General features: G+C 50.9%; 1 protein-coding gene across 3 annotated transcripts in view; it reads right to left on the reverse strand.

Moving 5' to 3' along the window:
• The window catches only part of CUX2 (cut like homeobox 2), a 268,803-nt gene that overhangs the window by 7,232 nt on the left and 242,763 nt on the right, over window positions 1–18,808 (reverse strand). For 2 of the 3 annotated variants that reach the window (XM_043440674.1, XM_043440692.1), the window contains 10 exons: window positions 14,507–14,698; window positions 14,347–14,405; window positions 13,602–13,650; window positions 13,409–13,529; window positions 11,670–12,344; window positions 10,615–10,716; window positions 5,618–6,396; window positions 4,681–4,840; window positions 2,520–2,792; window positions 1,102–1,290 (listed from right to left, as the gene is read on the reverse strand). In XM_043440674.1, coding sequence (XP_043296609.1) covers window positions 1,102–1,290; window positions 2,520–2,792; window positions 4,681–4,840; window positions 5,618–6,396; window positions 10,615–10,716; window positions 11,670–12,344; window positions 13,409–13,529; window positions 13,602–13,650; window positions 14,347–14,405; window positions 14,507–14,698 — 2,599 coding nt within the window. The remainder of the gene's footprint in view (window positions 1–1,101; window positions 1,291–2,519; window positions 2,793–4,680; window positions 4,841–5,617; window positions 6,397–10,614; window positions 10,717–11,669; window positions 12,345–13,408; window positions 13,530–13,601; window positions 13,651–14,346; window positions 14,406–14,506; window positions 14,699–18,808) is intronic. The other variant, XM_043440683.1, reaches the window with a different exon arrangement.

Below are 18,808 nucleotides of genomic sequence, written 5' to 3' on the forward strand. Positions count from 1 at the left end.
GTCCCTGAATTTCACCAGTTTTTTGGAGGGCAGGGGGAAGACATTAGTTTTAAGATTTTTCTCTCCTGTTTTCACAGCTTTCTCTGGAGCCGTCTGTGGAGTCTGTGGGTTTGGTGCGGAGGTGGTACAGATGCAGAAAGTGGTGCAGAGTCTTTTGCCCTTGGCCCCTGCCAGGCTCCAGAACGTTAATTTTAAATGAACATAGTAATTGCATGATGCATCTCAGCCTCAAATCATCAAAATGTGTGTGCGTTTGGGGGGAAGCCCACCCCAGAATGGAGGAAGTAAGGTATTGGGTCCTACTTAATCCTCACACCAATGGCCTGAGGTAGACGCTATGACTCTTACTTTCAGATGAAGTGGAATGAGGCACAGAGAAGGGAAGTAACTTGCCCAAGATCACACAGCCGACAAGCGGCAGGACAAGTTCTCAACTGCACCGCTGTCTGATGCCCACAGCCAGACTTGGCCCTGCCCCCTGTGCCGCTTACAGCCTGGCTTGGCCCTGGGCCCTCGTCATGACTTGGGGCCCAGCTGACAACGTTCCAACTCCTCAAATCTTATCTCCCAACTGGATCTTGAGCTTTCTTAGACCCAGGAATCCCTTACGCACAAAGCATGAGACTGGCTGGGGCGCAAAGCAGGTGCTCAGTGCCAGTTCAATTTTTCAGGGATATAAAATACTGTCAGACAGTGTAAGAACCTGCAATTTCTTGTCTGGTCCTGTAAGGGAGCAGTTATCATTTGCTGGGTCAATTTTGTGCTTTGTTGCGTAGAATCCAGATGATGGGCAAAGGGGGTAATATAATAGGACTCTGATGCAGAGGATGGAGAGATCAGAGAGAGGGGGGCGGGGTTTGGGGAATATGCAGGAGACCCTGGAGTGGCTATGGGTTTGTGGAAGGGTGCTGAGAGAGATGGTGTATTGGAATTTTCAGGGGAAAAGTATTAAACATTTTAATGGCTTGCAATTATGTTCCATGGAATGGCTATTTCTTGCAGCCTACACTAGGCTAAGACTGGACCATTGGGACGCTGGGTTTATTTTTTGCGGTTCCAATAGGAAAACTTGAGGCCAGACCCAGAGTTCCCAGGGCTTACCTTTCTTCTCCAGCTTCTTCATGTCTCTCAGCTTCTCCACGTTGTGGGGGTCGTTGAGCCACAGCTGCATGCGCACAAAGGGCTCCCGGCCCTTCAGGCTCAGCTTGTGCCAGGGTTTGGGGCGGGAGAGCAGGTCAGACACGGAGCCCTGGGTCAGCCCTAGGATGCTCTCCCCGAAGAGCCGCTGCCCTGGGGACAGGGGAGGAGGGGGACGACCTGTTACCCCAGGCTGGGCACAGGTGCTCCCGGGAGAGACAAGGGACAGGCAGAAAGCAGGGAATGTCTCCACTAACTCAGCAGGGAGGACCAGACACATCGGGGGGCCTACGCCTGTGTGCATCTGGGGAACTTTCTGCAAAACAGGAGGTGGGGGCAGGCAGATAGCTACCAAACAAAAATGCTGTCATGATTTAGATGTTATTCACTCCTAGGGGATCCCTGACATTGTCTGCAAACTTCATGTACACAAATAAGTATCACCTTGTCAGTAATTTGATAGATTCTATCAAAATTTCAATGTGCAAACCCTCTGATCCAGCAATTCCACTGCCTGGGATTTCTCCTCCAGTTGTACTTGCCCAAGGGCACAAAGACGCATGTGGATGTGGTTTCAGAGGCAGCAGGAAATTGGGAACAAGCAAAATGCTCATCAGCTGCATAAAAAATGTGGGGCATCCATGGCCTGAAAAATTTTGCAACAGTGACAAAGACTGCAGGTGGGCTGTTCATTCTAAGGCGGAAGAAGGTCCGCAGAACAGTGTTAGTTTTTAAAAAGCAAGTGGAAGGACAGCCTGTGTGTAATTTCATCTATCTAGAAAGAAGAAGAGAAGAAACTAGGCGAACATACAATTTTGTATGTGTTCAGAAAATATCAAAGATACAGAAAAACTGTGGCGTATGACTGGGAGGTTAGGGGAGATTTTATTTGTTTAAATTTTAACTTTTTTTTTTTCTGTATTGTTTGGCATTTTCAAATAGTGATACCTTATTTTTATTATAGAAATTGTAGTGAAAAGTTGGGGTTTGTGTGTATCTGGGAGGGGGACTTGACTCCCATCTGAGATGTGGAGGAGTTTGTGATTCAAAAAATTAAAGAATCCAGATTTCTCCCTTGGACCCTGGCGTTGGATGAGGACTGAGTTAGAATCTTACTGGGATTCTCTAAGTCCTCCTGGAAGGAAGTTTTGAAAGCTGTGGGCTAAGAACTTTAGGAGGACAGCATACTGACCTCCCTGCTGTCCATTCTAGAGACCCAGTTCAGAGTCAGATACCTCCCAGGGGGCCCTGGGTGGCCCAGGGCTGAGCAGCACCTGCAGAAGGGACCCCAGTGCCTGGGATCTCACCGTGGCTCTTTCCTTAAGGCAAGGGGGAGCCGAGCAGGGCAAGAGGCAGCATCCCTGACTCCCGGTACCCTGTACCTAGGTTGTTGTCTGTGAGGACCTCTTTGACCCTCTTGGTGATGGAGTACGTGTCCAGCTCGGGGGACATGGCCACAATCTCCTGGATGCCCCCTGTGGTCTGGCTGCCCGAGTAAATCTTCCCACTCAGTGATGAGCTGGAGCGTCCCTCTGGCTGCTGGTTCTCCTTGCTGCTCTCCAGTGTCAGACTCAGGGGCTCCTGGGAGCTCTTCTCTGGTGGCTCCATGGGACTAGGGGGTGGGGATGGCGAGGATCTTGGTTCAGTGGGACTGACTGTGGGCCGCAGAGAGACAGAGAAGGCAGTTACTGCAATCTGGCATAGACATGCATGGTTTGGGCAGGCTTGCTTGTTACAGTCTGTTGGCAACAACCCATTTTGCAACTACCACAGTAAAATCTCAGGCAGGGACCATCCTGGCTGTGAAAACCAGTAAATGAAAGTTGGAGGAGGAAAACGATATCCACATAGTCCCAAAGTATCTCCCCACAAGATACTTATTAAGTACAAAGGGAAAAATAGTAACTTTACAAGTATAGCTGTCTGCCAACACCACCTTAATCTAGTGATAAGTTAGCACCTCCAATCACAGGACAAATCAACAGCTGGTGACTCCTGATATGATGGACTAAGAAGGACAGAGCAACAATTCTGGGATATTCCTGCCCGAAGTGCACAGCTTGAATCTAACCACGAGGAAACATCAGACAAAGTTGAACTGAGCATCAGTCTATAACATAACTGGCTTCCAGTTTTCAAAAACGTCAAAACTAAAAAACTTTAGAGAGAGGCAGAAGAACTGTCCAAATTGAAAGAGACTAAAGAGACATGATGACTACAAGTGATCCTGAATTTGACCTGGACAGGGAAAGATAAAATTATATAAAGGTGATTATTGGGACAACTGAAGAAACTTGGAATATAGATGGTGGGTTACATAGCAGTATTGTATTATTATAAAATTTATCATTCTTTGTAAATACTTTTGAAATATTTAGGGGTAAAGGGACATGATGTCTTCAATTAACCTCTTAAATGATTGAGAGAAAGAGCATAAATATGGCAAAATTACTAACTGGTGAATCTGTATGTAGGATATAGGAAGTTGGTTGGTCTACTGCTTTAACTCTTTGGTAAATTAGAAATTACATCAAAATTAAAAGTTAAGAGAAAAAAAAAAGGACTTGGCAATGACTGATAAGTCCAACTGCCAGAGTTAGGTGAGTAAAATACAGTGAGTCCCCAGAGCAATCAATAATAATGTAATGAAAAGATGCATATAAGATGAGTAAGTTCTAGGATCTGATACACAGCATGGTGACTGTAGTTAATGCTATTTTATATATATATATATATATACTTGACAGTTGCTGTGAGAATACAGCTTTAATAGTCTCACTATAATAAAATGGTAATTACCCTAAAACCACATTTTTCATGACATTTTTGCAAATACATATTAGAAAACCACTTAGAAGATATCTTGGGTAGGATGACTTTATCCAACCTCAGTTCCTGAACCTGTTAAATGGGGCCAATAATAGAAGCAGTGCTATACTTGCAACTACCTTGCTCAGGGCCGTAAAGAGGACTCCATGAGATAATGGGGGTCACCTCCTGAGGAATCAAGAGTCACCCACTCACTGGACTTTCCAGCGTGGGCTGAGCCGCTGGACAGTCCAGGGAGGGCAGGGGACATGCCTGGGGACGTGTCCCTAATGGGGAGGGGCGTGTTTAGAAATTCCTGTGCTGGTCCACAGGGCACCTTCCAGTGAAGGGGATTCTTCCTCAATGTATTTAACTGGTGCCTGATGGAAATTTGTTAATATAAACCCAAAGGCTCGGTGCGAAGAAGGATTCTGAGGCTGCAAGCTGGATTGCTGGCAAAAAGAGATCAACCGGCAGACGTCTGACACGGGATGGTAAGGTGGGCACCGCCCCCACCCCCCACTCCCGCTCAGTCTAGGCACTCTGGCGCCACCTAGAGGTCAGTCTGGCTGAGGGAAGGATGAAAGGGGAGCAGGGACACCAACTGGGAGCAAGCGGGACCCTTTCAGGGCAGCAGTGGGGTGGGGCAGGAGGAGGGAGGCCTGGGCAGTGAAGCCACTGCACAGGCTGGAAGAGCGGGGGCTCTCGGCGGTTCGGGGCCCCATCTGCACTCACCCTGGGAGGCGCTGGGCTGCTGGCCCACGGCCTGGCCAAGCTGGTCCGAGAGCCACAGCTGCATGCGGATAAAGGGCTCCCGCCCCTTCTGCGTCAGCTTGCTCCACGGCTTCGGCCGGGACAGCATGTCGCTCACACTGCCCTGTGACAGGCCCAGCACCTGGGGATGGGCAGGGCGGGAAGGCTGGGTCAGCAGGTCCTGGCCATCCCCTCCCCCTCTCCTCCCCAGACCCTGAGGCCCACTGCTCACTCCTGTTCCAGGAGGAGAGGGCTGCCTTCAGGTGATCTTCACTCTCCGAATGCCTGTTTGTGTGCCTGTGCCGCGCCCTCCACCTGCAGTGCCCTTCCAGACTGTCTTACAGGCCACGGAATTCTCCAGGCCAGAACACTGGAGTGGGTGGCCTTTCCCTTCTCCAGGGGGTCTTCCCAACCCAGGGATAGAACCCAGGTCTCCCGCATTGCCGGCGGATTCTTTACCAGCTGAGCCACAAGGGAAGCCCATCTAAAAATCCTACTTGGACTCTTAAGACCCCCTTAAGCGCCTCCTCCTCCAGGAAGCCTTCCTATGTTGTGTTTCTCATTCCTCCAAGCTGGGCTGAGCCTTAACACTTAAGTGGAATGGACCATGGGAGGGATGAAGGTTACAGGAGGAGCGGGGTAACCAGATGGAAGCTTTTCACAGATTTAAAAACTGCAGAACTGAACGTCAGCCTTGTCCGTGGCTCCCCTTTCCCCACTGCCCAGGGACAGGAAATGGGGCTTTTGGGGTCACTCAGATCTGGGTCTGAATCCTGCTTCTGCTCAGTTGTTGCTCACATACACACACTCACACACACCCTTCTTTCCAGGCCATGGACACGGCATAGGTCTCCTCCCTACCCAGGTCCCTTGGCTCCAGGCCCCCTGAACCTCCAGGGGCAAACCCCACCATCTTCACCTTCTCCCCGAAGATCCTCTGGCAGATTCCATTCTTGGCCAGCTTCTCCTTGACCTGGCGTGTCAGCTCCAGGGTGTCCACCTCGCGGTACATGTACAGCTCGTATTGCTCGGGGGTCAGGGGCGGCACGGTGGGCTTCAGCGTGCGGGGCACGTAGGCTGGGTAGTAGGCCAGCCGCCCACCGCCGCCCCCTTCAGGGCCCCCCTCGGCCTTGAGCTCGCCCACCCTGGGGGGCTCGTCCTCGCTCCCGGCCGCTTCGTCCTCGGGGACTGCAGGGGCCTCGTCCCCACGAGGCCAGGCCCGCCCATTGGGCTGGCCGGAGTAGCTGGAGGAGGAGGAGAGTGAGGGCGAGACAGAGGCGTAGGGGCGGCTGAGCAGGCCGCGGTCCGAGGCCCAGTGGTGGTCGAAATAGCCGGCGTCGCCGATCTCCGACTTGACCTTCCGGATGATGCTCTGCACGAAGGCGGCGGGGGACAGGACCGTGAGGGAGGTCTGCGTGCCGCTGCTGCTGGTCCCCCCGCTGACACCGCTGTCCTCCTGTTTGACGGGCGTCGGGGCCCCGTTCTGGCTTACGGCCGCCAGTGAGGGCCGCTCTGGGGGCGAGGGAGGCACCGAGCGGCCCCGGGCGCCGGCCTCCATCTCCAGCAGGGCCTGCTGCTGCGCTTGCATCTCGCGGCGTGCTTGCTCCAGAATGTTCTTGATGGCGTCTTCTGAGGTGGTACTGGCGGCGGCTGTGCCGTTGGTGATGCTCAGTGGGGCTGCTGAGTTCTTGGGCTCCCCTGTGGGAAAGGGGACAGGGAGGCTGGAGGCCCGTGCACAGGGCATGGCTTGAAGGACAAAGACAGCACAGTATTTATACCAGTGAAGTGTTGGGGGCAACCTCTGCATCTGGGGATAAAAACCAGGTGGACACTGAGATTTTAGCTTATGTGGAAAAAGCGCTCATGGGGATACTGTAATGTTAGAAGACTTGCTTTTAGACATGCTGTGATCCACCTTTGCAAATAAAAGCAAGTCCCAGAAGGGGACACACAGTAGAACCTGCTTTCTATTGAGCAGCAAAGCAAGCCAAATAAGCAATACATTAGCTAGTGAAAATTCTACAAGTGGTAAACACAAAGGAACAGCAGGACAGTGCTTCCCTCTGCTCTCTTAGTGGCCTTTCCCACACTGGGGTCTCTCCCCAACCCTGGACCAACCTAGAATGAGCACAGCCCTTCCTTTACTATCTCGTTGTACAGTCTACACCCTGGTGGATCCTCATAGCTCCATTAAAAATAATTTCTATTGCTTTTTCCACTTAAAAAGCAATAGAGCAATGGAATACTATTCAGTCATAAAAGGAATGAAGCACTGATACCATATGGAGGAATCTTGAAAACATTACGTGACGTGAAAGAAGCCAGACACAAAAGGCCACCTATTGTACAGTTTCCGCTCATATGAAATATCCAGAACAAGGAGAGCCACAGACACAGAAAACAGACTGGTGGCTTCCTGGGGCTCAGGGGAGGTGAGGCGTGGGGAGTGATTGCTAATGGGTGCAGTGTTTCCTTTTGGGGGTGATGAACTAGACAGAGACAGTGGCTGCAAAACATTGTGAAGGCACTAAATGCCACTGAATTATTCACTCTAAAATAGTTAAATTTATGTTATGTGAATTTTACCTCAAAAAAAAAAAAAAAAAAAGGCAGACATCCCTGGTGGTGAAGTGGGTAAGAATCCGCCTGCCCTGGGAAGACTCCACATGCCGTGGAGCAGCCAAGCCCAGGTGCCACCACTACTGAGCCCGAGCACCCTCGAGCCTGTGCTCCGAAACAAGAGAAGCCACCACAACGAAGAGTAGCCCCTGCTCACCACAACTAGAGAAAGCCCACGCAAAGCAACAGAGGCCAAGCATGGCCCCCAAAGTCCCCCTCTGTTAAAAAAAGTCATACATGTCTATCTGGAGAGCTAACAATGCACAAAAACTTAAGATGAAAATGAAAATCCCCTCTGATCTTTCCCCCAGTGGTAATCACATGAAAATTTCCCAGGTTTTCCCTTCCAGTCTATTTTCTAACTACATGCATGGGATGGTCACACTTGATATGTGGCAGTGTGGCCTGGCTTGCTCCCACTTAGTATCAACATGAGTGTTTTTTCCTACGATTTGAAGTTCTTCTAGCTTTAATGGCTGTATATGCCACTGAAGAAATACTATCTGCTTTAGTCCCAGCCCCCCAATGCTGGACACTTAGGTTGTTTTTACTTTGTCACCATTGGAAACAACAATAAAGAGATAGCTTGTATATAAATTTTTGTTCCCATTCTGAATATTTCCTTTGATCCCCAAAAGCAGAGCTCCCAGGTTAGTGTCAGCCACATTCACTTCCTTCCCAGAGGGATGCTAACTGCTCTCTGCTTAGTCTTTACTTCGATGAGGGACATCGGGGGATAACCTGGCACTCTTCCTCTTGCTGAACTTTTCATAGACCCTAAATGGAAACCTCCTGACTGGGCCACTCGAGCAAAGGTTTCCCTCTGTGATATCTTTTTAATTTCTTTGCTACCTTGACTCAGACCTCCCAGTGGGAGAGCACTGCACAAGGAGTCAGGAGACCCGTGTTCTCCTTTGGTCTCTGAATAACTGTGAGTATGTCCCCCTCTCTTTGGCCTTTGTCCTGTTTAGTGGGAGAGTTAGATGAGACTGTTTCTCATGGTTCTTTTCACCCCAATACTGTGTCTCATCTACATGTGTAACCTCTATCCAGCACACAGTAGGCATTTAACGTTTACTGAATGACTGCCTCTCTTTTGCTACCAGAATTGACCAAGAAGACATAACCAAGTGTGTACACAGTTGGGGCTCAGCAGATTATTTGGGTGTGGCAGTGCAGGATCCCAGCAGGGTTAACCTCTCTCTCTCCTTTCCAGGGACCAGGAAAAGGGGAGGGGGGTCCGTGGGAAATTTGCGGCTTCCAGCAGCAGACTTGGGAATAGGGACACTTGCCCCAAGTCACCACCAGAGGGGAGCAGATACTGTAAAATGGAGTGGGAGTGCTGAAGCCGGCATCCAGTTCCGAGTCAGCTGTGGTCTACACTGGCTGTACTACATTATGCTGGGTGCAGGGATGTGATAGGTGAGAGGTTCCTGGTGGCCAGAATCCCCCACTGGTGGGAGGGACAGCCACATCAGCAGAGTCGCTTGTAACATGAATAAATGCAACAATGGAGACATAATGTAATGACAGCTAACTTTCCAGAGGCACCTTCTACATACTAGACCCCAGCTGAGTGCTTGCCACGCCCGATGTCATTTGATCCTCACACAACCTTGAGCAGGGAATACAAATACTGCACCTATTTTAAAGATGAGAAAATGAAGGCACAGAGAGCTAAGTAATTTGTCAGAGGTCACACTGTTTAATATATAGAGGAGGCAAAATTTGCAGCCAAGTCACTCAGGCTCCATTGCACCAAACAATACAGGTCATTACGGGGAATCTGAGGAGGGGTGGATTCCAATCCACCAGGATGGGGATGGGGGCTTCCTGGAGGAGATGACTTCGGAGTGGAGTTGTAAAGTAGGAGCAGGAGCCAGACAGAAAGGTGGCTGGGGTGAAGATGGCATTAGGGGCACAGAGAATAGGAATGAGGATGGTCATGAGCATAAACAGTTCATGTGAGAGGCATGGAGGGGTCAGGAGGAGTCTGAAGACTATACTAGGGCCTATAGCCCTTGTTGGGGAATTAGGATTTTATCCTGAGGGTAATGGGGAGCCATGGAAGGATTTCAAATAGTGACATGAACATGTGGTCCTCTTGAAAGATCCCTGTGGCCTCTGGGTGGAGAATGAGCTGGAGTGGGGCCTAGGCCAGTAAAGCAAGACCAGCAAGACCATTGGTCATTGGCAAGGCCAGTAAAGAGGCTACTGCAATAGTCCCAGCAAGTGACGATGATGGCTCACTAGGCTGGTGGCAGGTGGGATGGGGGATGGACAAGCTTGAAAAAATTTAAGTAGGGTTAGGGTTGTTGAAACTTTCAGGAGTGGATTAACTCATCTAAGAAGAAAAAGAAAGTCAGAGGGCCTGGGGTGGAGTTCTGGGGGAACCCCATGAGGGGCTGATGGAGAAAGCACACTGTGATAAGCTAAATAATGGTCCCCAAAGATATCCATATCCCAACCTCTGGGACCTGTGAATATGTTACCTCACATGGCAAAAGGGAATTTTTAGATATGATCAGGATTAAGAATTTTGAGATGAGGGTATTATCCTGGGTTATCTGGGTGGGCCCCACAAAATCACAATGGTGTTTATAAGAGGGAGGCAGAAAGATGATAGAGACAGAGACAGAGACAGACTAAAGATGCTATGATGCTAAGAGGAAAGAAGGGGCCAGGAGGCAGAAAATCTGGATGCCCTCTAGAAGCTGAAAGAGACAAGGGAACGGATTTTCCCCGGGAGCCTCCAGAAAGAATGTAGCTCTGCTGACACTGTGACTATAGCCTAGTGAGGCTGATTTTGGATTTCCGACTTCCAGAACTGTAAGATGATCAATCTGTGGTGTTTTTAATCACTGAGTTCTGAGTGGGCACCCACTGGGAAGGTGGAGGAGGTATGGTTGGAGAGGGTGAGGTGGATGGTCAGATGGTGAGGCTCAGGTCTAGGTGCCTGACAAGCGCCTGGTGAAAACCGATCACGGGGCCTCCTGAAGCAACCCAGAGCGGCACCCCCAACAGAACTCGGCAGTGATGCCACCTGTGCGATGTGGCTACTGTGGCTGAAGAACTGAGGTTTCAATTTCACTTAACTGTAGTTAAATTGCTTATAGCTCCCATACTGGATAATGGATCTGGTACTTTCCAGGCCTAGACCTCACTTGGCTGCAGGTTGTGAAAAAGGAAAAGAGGTTCAAACCTGCTTGGAATCCCCTCTGGGGTGGACACAGCCTCGCCTCCTGCTCAGGATAGGCCCTGGAGGCCTCGGGCCTCACCTGCTGTGGCCACACTCACCCCCCTTCTGTGACTCGATCTCCTTCTTGGCCTGCTCTAGGATGCTCTTGATGGCGTCATCCGAGCCGGTCTCTGGCGTGCGGATTCTTGGGGTGATACTGCCTGGGGGAGGAAAGGAGGCATCTGTTGTGGGGACCTGCATGTTGGGGGTCAGTCCCTGGTGCTGGGCAGGGTGACAGGCTGGTGTCTTCCTCCCAGGGCCAGGAGAGCGACAGCCAGACTGTGAGTCCGTGTGACAAACTGTGGACCCACAAGAGATTTCAGCTTGAAATAACAACAAAACCCAATGAGGGCAGCCACCATCAAAGTGAACAATTATCTTGGGACTTCCTTGCTGGTCCAATGGTTAAGACTCTGTGCTTCCACTGCAGAGGATGCAGATTCGATCACTGGTGGGCGAACTAACATCCCACATGCCCCAAGGTGTGGCCAAAAAAAAAGGAAAGAAAAGAAAATAGCTAGCAATTCTCAAGAAGTTACTACATGCTTTATGCTCATTTAACTCTCTTTAGGAGGCTGACAGATGGGGAAACTGAGGCATAGAGCAGCTAAAGAGAGCTGCCTGAGGTCACTAAGCAGATGATGGCAGAGCTGGGACACAAACTGAGGTGTCTGTGGGGCCAAAACCTGGGCCCTTCACATGGATTACTCTAAAAACTGAGTCTGTCAAGGTTGGGGGGGTCACCCCGGTCACCTTATGGATGGGTAAACTGAGACTTGGAAGTGCTTTCGGGGTATCTGCTGAGGGAGCCCCAGGGGCCCGGCCTCTCCCCACCATTATCAGCCTGAACTGCACCACGGCACCAGCTGGATGCACGGGACAGGGAGCCCCAGGAGGGAGGGATTGAGGATGGTTTCCCTGATTTTACACAGGCGGGAAACTGAGGCACAGAGAGGCAAAGTCACTTGCCCCAGGTCACACATCTGGGAGGTGGCAGACTCAGGCTCTGAGCTTCGACCCATGTTCTCAGCCCTCAACAGCCCCACGCCCAGGGCTGGCCTGGGGAGACGGCTGAGAACACAGATGGCTGAGACAGGCCCTCGCCAGCACCCACCTCGCTGCCGCACCTGGATGGTCCTCAGGGCCAGCACGTTCTGCTCGTCCGACAGGAACTGCTTCATCTTGATGAAGGGCTCCTTGCCCTTCACCGTAAGCTTGCGCCAGGGCTTGGGCCGGGCCAGGATCTCGCTGACCGAGCCCTGGGACAGCCCCAGCACGTAGTGGCCGAACACCCGCTGCCCGATGTTGTGTTTGAGCAGCTGCTCCTTCACCTGGAAGGCGATCTCCGCCGTGTCCAGCTGCTCCTCCTCTGTTCCAGCCCCTGCCGTGCCCACGCTGCCCCCGCCCCCCTCTGCTGGCTCAGGACCCCCGGGCGGCTCAGGGCCAGGGGCTGGGGTAGCAGGGGCCGTGGGGGGCTTGGCGCCATAGAAAGCTGGGGGGAACACTAGCAGGCCTCCCGCTTCCCCCTTGAAGGCAGTCGGGGGCATCATGTGCTTGGACAGCAGTGTCTCCCCTGTCAGTCTCTCTGCTGAAGCCAGGCTGGGGAAGGGGGACAGCGAGAAAGTCCGAGGGCCATCGGGACCCAGGCTGGGGCCCAGCAAGGGCTGCCCTGGGCTGGGGGACAGGGGGTCTTCAGGCCCTGGTGGTGGTGGGAGCTGTGGAGGGGACGGGTAGGACTGCTCCGTGCCCAGAGAGTCCTTGATGGAATCATCCTCCGAAGGGTCCTCCTCTAGAACACCGAGACAGACAGAGGAAAAGAGGAGAGACAGACAGAAAAGACAGGTAGACAGTGATGGGAAGAGAGAGGCAGAGAGATAGGGAGAGAAATAATGAGAGACAGAGAGAGAAACAGAGATAGGGAGATAGAGACGGAGAGAAATAACATGGGAGAAGGCAGAGACAGACAGACAGAGTGAAAGACAAGGCAACAAAGGTTCAGAGAGAGAGGGAGGCAGAGAGACAGTGAGAGGCAGAGAGACATACAGAAAGAGATTTGGAAGGAGAGGAAGCGAGAGAGGGCAGGAGGGGTGGGGAGAAGTGCTATAGGCGTCCGACAGCGTGAGGCACCGCCACTGGTGTTTCTGCCACATGCTCCCCTCGCCCTTTCTAATCCCCATTCTGCAAGGCCTGGGCCAAAGGCCAGTTCTGGGGTAACCCGCCCACCATCAAGCGTGTTAACTGAGCACCTGTTACGGGCCCAGCACTTTGCCCGGGGAGGACTCATCCCCATCCCGGAGCAGGACGGCCCACTCCCCAAGTGCGCCTTGTCTGTGTGTTCGTATCTACCTGCCCAGCACCTACTGGGGCCGGTAACTGCCCATTTCACAAATGCGGAAATGGAGACAGCGCACACGTGTGGCTGAGGCCACATGGTTGAAAGCTCACGAGGCCACTATGTGGGGAGAAGGGGCGATCTGGGGGAGGCAGGCCTTTCCCAACAGTCTGCAGTAAGGGTTGGTGTGAACACCCTCCTTGACCCCTGTGATCTCTCCCTGCTGCTCGCGAAGGCTGGGGCATGAGGGAGCCCTCCGGGGACCTTGGGAGGGTCTGAGTGAGCTGGGCGTCTCCATGTGTCCCACCTTAGGGGATAGTCGCCCGCTGGCTTAGCTGTGGATGGCCACCAGCTCAGCCCCAGGCATGCAGCGGGTGCTCAATCAACGTACCCGCCTTTTACGCATCATCTTCCTGCCCTTTATGTTAAAGACAGTGGTCTGAGGGCATGGAGGAGGCCAGAGACCCACGGGCAGCTCCCACCCCAGCCCCTCAGCCCCGAGAGCATCCCGCTTCCCCTACCAGGGCTGGCCAAAAGACCGGGCTTTTCCAGAAGGAATTTCTGCGCAGGGAAGAAGGCCTCCTTTGCCAGGAGCAGTGAGTCTTCGGGCTTGGCCATGCCCTGAGGAGACAAGAAGCAGGGCTGAGAGGGCATGGCTGGTGCAGCGCTCTTTGGGGCAGCCTGCCCCGTAGGGACGGTGGTGGGCACCCTCACCTGGGGGAGGCTGCAGGTGTTGGAGGCCAGCTTCATGGCTTTCAGGATGCTGCCGGAGAAAGTGGAGGGAGAGTGTGAGGCCAGCTGGGTCCCCAGGCCGGGGGAGAGGCCTCGTGAGAGGCACACCACCTGCTCCTCTTCCTGGACAGCACCCACCCCACCCCTGGGTCTCACACAACATGGGACTCAGTGGACAACAGGCCTGAAGCAGCGGCTTGTGAACTGGTCTGCTCCACCTGGAGGGGTGCAGCTTGAGCTGGTCTGATTAAGACATCACCCCCTGCCCCACAGGGGCTCAGCTGGTAAAAAATCCGCCTGCAATGCAGGAGACCTGGGTTCCATCCCTGGGTCGGGAAGATCCCCTGGAGAAGGAGATGGCAACCCACTCTAGTATTCTTGCTTGGAGAATCCCATGGACAGAGGAGCCTGGTGGCCTATATTGTCCATGGGGTTTCGAAGAGTTGGACACGACTGAGTGACTAACTTTCACTTTCACGCCTCTTCCTGCTGCACCCCCGCCCTGCAACAGCACCAAGGCTGTTTCCCCACAGGCAGCTCTTGATGACAAAGGACTGGGTATGATAGCCAGGGTGCCAGTGGACAGGAGACAGGGTACCACAAAGTGGGATCTGGTGGGAGGGAGGAAGACGATGAGCTTTGCTGAGGGCCCTTGGCAATCTTCCCAGGCAGCCTCCTGCCAGGGAAGAGGGTCTGGCAGTGTGTGGGGCCCCACCCGACACAATACCTCAGCTCTGTTTTAATTTCTTCATAGTCAGACTGTGCCTGGAGCTTCTCTTCTAGCTTCTAGAAGAACAAACAAAGATGGGGGAGGCTGGTCCATGTCCTTCTGCCGAGGGGACGCCCTCCCCATCTCCTGTCTGCCCGTCTCCTCCAGCAAGACCTACCTCGATGGCCTCGGACTTGGCGGTGAGCTGCCGCTCCAGGTCTGCGATCTGGTGGGCGGAGGTCTCCTCCAGCTCCTGCAGGGAGCTCTGGAGATGCTGCACATCCTTCAGCAGCCGCAGGATCTCCCGGTCCTTGGAGGCCAGGGCAGCCTCCAGCCGAGGGCCCGAGCACAGCGCGAAGTTCACCTTATCCTGGGCACAAAGAGGGGCTTGGAGGGGCCAGGAGGGGTGGGGCAGGGTGCTCCCCCAGAGTGATTCAGTACTCCCCTACCCCAAATCAGGCCCTTCCCACTTCTGAGCCTTTGCTCAGCTGGTCCCACATGCCTGTATGTCTTTCCCTCTCTTCTTGAAATGAAATCTGGAGGGAGAAGGACTGCTCAGAGAAAGTGCTTTGGGGGAAGGTATGTCTAAGCAGCAATGAAGTTCAAGAACAAGTTAGTGATTTGGAAGACTGCTTGGCAGCATCTACCAAACATCCATCAAGGTGTTGCATTCAGTATGTCAGCAAATCTGGAAGACCCAGCAGTGGCCACAGGACTGGAAAAGGTCAATCCTCATCCCAATTCCCAAGAAGGGTAGCAATAAAGAATGTGCTAACCATTGGACAACTGCACTCATCTCCCATGCTAGTAAGGTCATGCTTAAGATCTGGCATGCTAGGATTCAACATTATGTGAACCAAGAACTTCCAGATGTCCAAGCTGGGTTTCAAAAAGGAAGAGGAACCAGAGATCAAATTGCCAACATACACTGGATCACAGAGAAAGCTAAGGAATTTCAGAGAAACATCCACCTCTGTTTCATCAACTATGCCAAAACCGTTGACTATGTGGCTCAATAAAATATGGAAAGCTCTTAGAGAGATGGGAATACCAGATTACCTTACCTGTCTCCTGAGAAACCTGTATGCGGGTCAAGAAGCAACAGTTAGAACCCTGTATGGAACAACTGATTGGTTCAAGATCGAAAGGAGTATGACAGGGCTATCTGCTGTCACTCTGTTTGTTTAATCTATATGCTGAGCAGATCATGAGAAATGTCAGGCTGGATGAGTTACAAGCTGGAATCCAGATAGATGGGAGAAACATCAACAACCTCATATATGCAGATGATATCACTCTAATGACAGAAAGCAAAGAGGAATTAAGCCTCTTGTTTAGGGTGAAGGAGGAGAGTGAAAGAGCCAGCTTAAAACTGAATATTAAAACAACTAAGATCATGGTATCTGGCCCCATTACTTCATGGCAAATAGAAGGGGAAAGGGTGCAAGTAGTGACAGATTTCCTCTTCTTGGGCTCTAAAATCACTGCGGATGGTGACTGCAGCCATGCAACCAGAAGACGTTTGCTTCTTGGCAGGAAAGCTATGACAAACCTAGATAGTGTGTTGAAAAGCAGAGACATCACTGCCCTGACAAAGGTCTGTATAGTGAAGGCTATGGTCCTCCCAGTGGGCACGTACAGTTGTGAGAGCTGGACCGTAAAGAAGGCCGAGCACCGAAGAATTGATGCCTTCGAACTGTGGTGCTGGAGAAGGCTCCTGAGAGTTCCCTGGACTGCAAGGAGATCAAACCAGTCCATCCTAAGGGAAATCTACCCTGAATATTCGTTGGCAGGACTGATGCTGAAGCTGAAACTCCAGTATTTTGGTCATCTGAAGCAAACAGCTGACTCACTGACAAAGTCCCTGATGCTGGGGAAGATTGAGGACAGAAGGAGAAGAGGGCATCAGAGGATGAGATAGCTGGATGGCATCACCGAAGCAATGGACATGAACTTGGGCAAACTTCGGGAGCCGGTGAGCGACAGGGAGGCCTGGCGTGCTGCAGCACTAGGAGTCGCAAAGAGTCAGACACGACTGGGCGACTGAACAACAACAAATCTACTAAAGGTGAACATACGGTGCCCTAAGTCTTGGTGCTTTCAGTCACTGGAATATATGCAGGAGAAACGCAGGGACTTGTGCACCAAGGCAGAGACACGTGTGTTCACAGCAGCCCTCTCTGTAAGAGCACCTAACCGGAAACCCCCAGAAAATGGATGGACAGCTTGTGGAATACTCAGACAATGGAATACTCGACAGCGACAGAAATGAATAATCCACCCCACTGGTAACACAGCATGGATACATGGACCCAAAGAAGCCAGATACTGAAGTGTGTGTGTGATTCTGTTAAGATCAGGTATCAACACCCATCATTTAAAAGTGGACATTTAATTTCTAAATACATGGAGCTTTTAAAAAATCTTTGATATTAATTTCTCATTTTGATATCCATTTCTCATTTAAATGCTTTCTTCTCTGCCATCACCTTCTGTGTTTTTTTCTGTCTTTTAACTTTCCTGAGGCTTTCAATGGCTAAGTCAAAGATCTCTCTTGGTAAATGTCACATTGCACTTGAAAATATGAGGGTTATTTTCAAATACCTTTTGATATTGATTTCTAACATAATGCCACAGTGATAAGAGAACAGACTCTGTATGATTTCAATACCTTTAGATGATGAAATTTTTGCACTTTATGTCCCTGGATATGTTCCTGTGTCTCTTGGTTTATAGTCTATAGGAACTTGAATAGAATTTGTATCCTGCTGTTATGTGAAAAGTGTATAAATCTTAAGTATGTTGTATTGGTTCACAGTGCTTTTCAGGTCTACTGTATGCTTCTACTTTTCACTTTCATTCTATCAATGTTTGAGAGTTTGATATTGAAACTCTAACTAAAAATCTTAATTTATCTACTTAAAAAAACTGTAATATATAGTGGAGCTATATGAACTTTGTTCTGTATTTTCCAAGTCTCCTGTCAATGTTATCATACTTTCATAATTAAAAAATTAAAACAGAAAGATTTCCTAAGAAAAAAATACATGTATCAGGTTTCAAAACAGGCAAAACCCATGTGTGCTGTTAGAAGTCTGGCGAGGGGCTCCCCCAGGGGTGTGGCACCTGGATGGGGGCACGAGGAGGCTTCCAGGTGCTGAAATGTTGATCTGGATGCTGGTTAAGGGGTGTGTTCACTTTGAAAAATTCCAAATGCTGTACACTTGTGCACATTTTCCCTTATGGATGTTATACTTCAATAAAACATTTGTTAAGAAGGAACAAAAAATAGAAGTAGTCAGTTGGATGAGGAATTGGTAGTGATAGGGTGTTCCTGGCCATAGAACAGCACAGACAAAGGTTTGGGTTTCTAAATCAGGCCCAGGTCCCACCCAAGCGGGCAGACGTTCCCATCCCAGGGGACCCACAGGATTAGACCTGAGACCTTGCACCCACGAGTCACATTAGGGTGGTTCCTTCCTCACCCTAATTTGCCACCAGCGCCAAGCCCCATGGCTTCTCTAGGTTTTAGGAAATGGCCCTGGATGAAGATAAAGAGGTTTCTGTTTGAGAGGACCTGAAGTCAGGCTGTCCTTGAGCTCAGTTACAAACGAATCTAAGCAGCATTACAAAGGAAAAAAAAACAACAACCGACCACTACCAACCCCAGCTATTCTTCCATGGAGATAAATGCCAATTAAAACAGGAAGCGGATGCCATTAACACATTAAATTAATTAGCATCGAGCGCCACTGTTGTGCTCAGAAAAGCTCACCCCCCCAAACCAGCAAAGTTTCCCGTGGTTGATTAGCACAGGCATTTGCTGGGTTCCACGGGGGTTAATTAAGAGCCATTGGCAAATTCTCTCTGAGGCGTCCTCATGAGCTCCCTCTCGCTCTCAGTCTCTCTGGAGTTCACTCTCTGGGTCGTGCAGACATCAAGCACGCTGATAACACACACACTGCCTCCTGGGACATGGGGACAGGTGGACACCCCTACGTACACAGCACACAGTCACATGTACCGGCGGGGTGCTCATGTGGACAAGCACACACACAGAGATATACAGGAGACACGTCATCATCACACACAGAGACATGTATGTGCTCAGACACCACGTGCTCACATGGGCAAAAACACCCTGGACATACCCCAAACACACTACTGATAATATCACATTAAATGTTTACTGAGCATAGATTATAAACCAAACGCCATGTAATCCTCTCAATAACCCTATAAGGCAGATCTTATTTGTACGGATGAGGAAACTAGGCACAATTAGATCAAAGATACAGTAATTTGCCTAGAGGTCACAGACACACACACACACACACAGTAACACATGTTCAGAGAGACTCATTCAAATACTTAAATAGAAAGATACAGACACACAGGCCTGTGTAACAGGGTGTCAGGTGAAATGAAAATTCTGTGGCCTCTTCAGGTTCATGGATGGAGACTGCAAATCACCCTGGAG

The sequence above is a fragment of the Cervus canadensis genome, chromosome 1 (assembly GCF_019320065.1).
Source record: "Cervus canadensis isolate Bull #8, Minnesota chromosome 1, ASM1932006v1, whole genome shotgun sequence".
NCBI classification, from domain to species: Eukaryota; Metazoa; Chordata; class Mammalia; order Artiodactyla; family Cervidae; genus Cervus; species Cervus canadensis.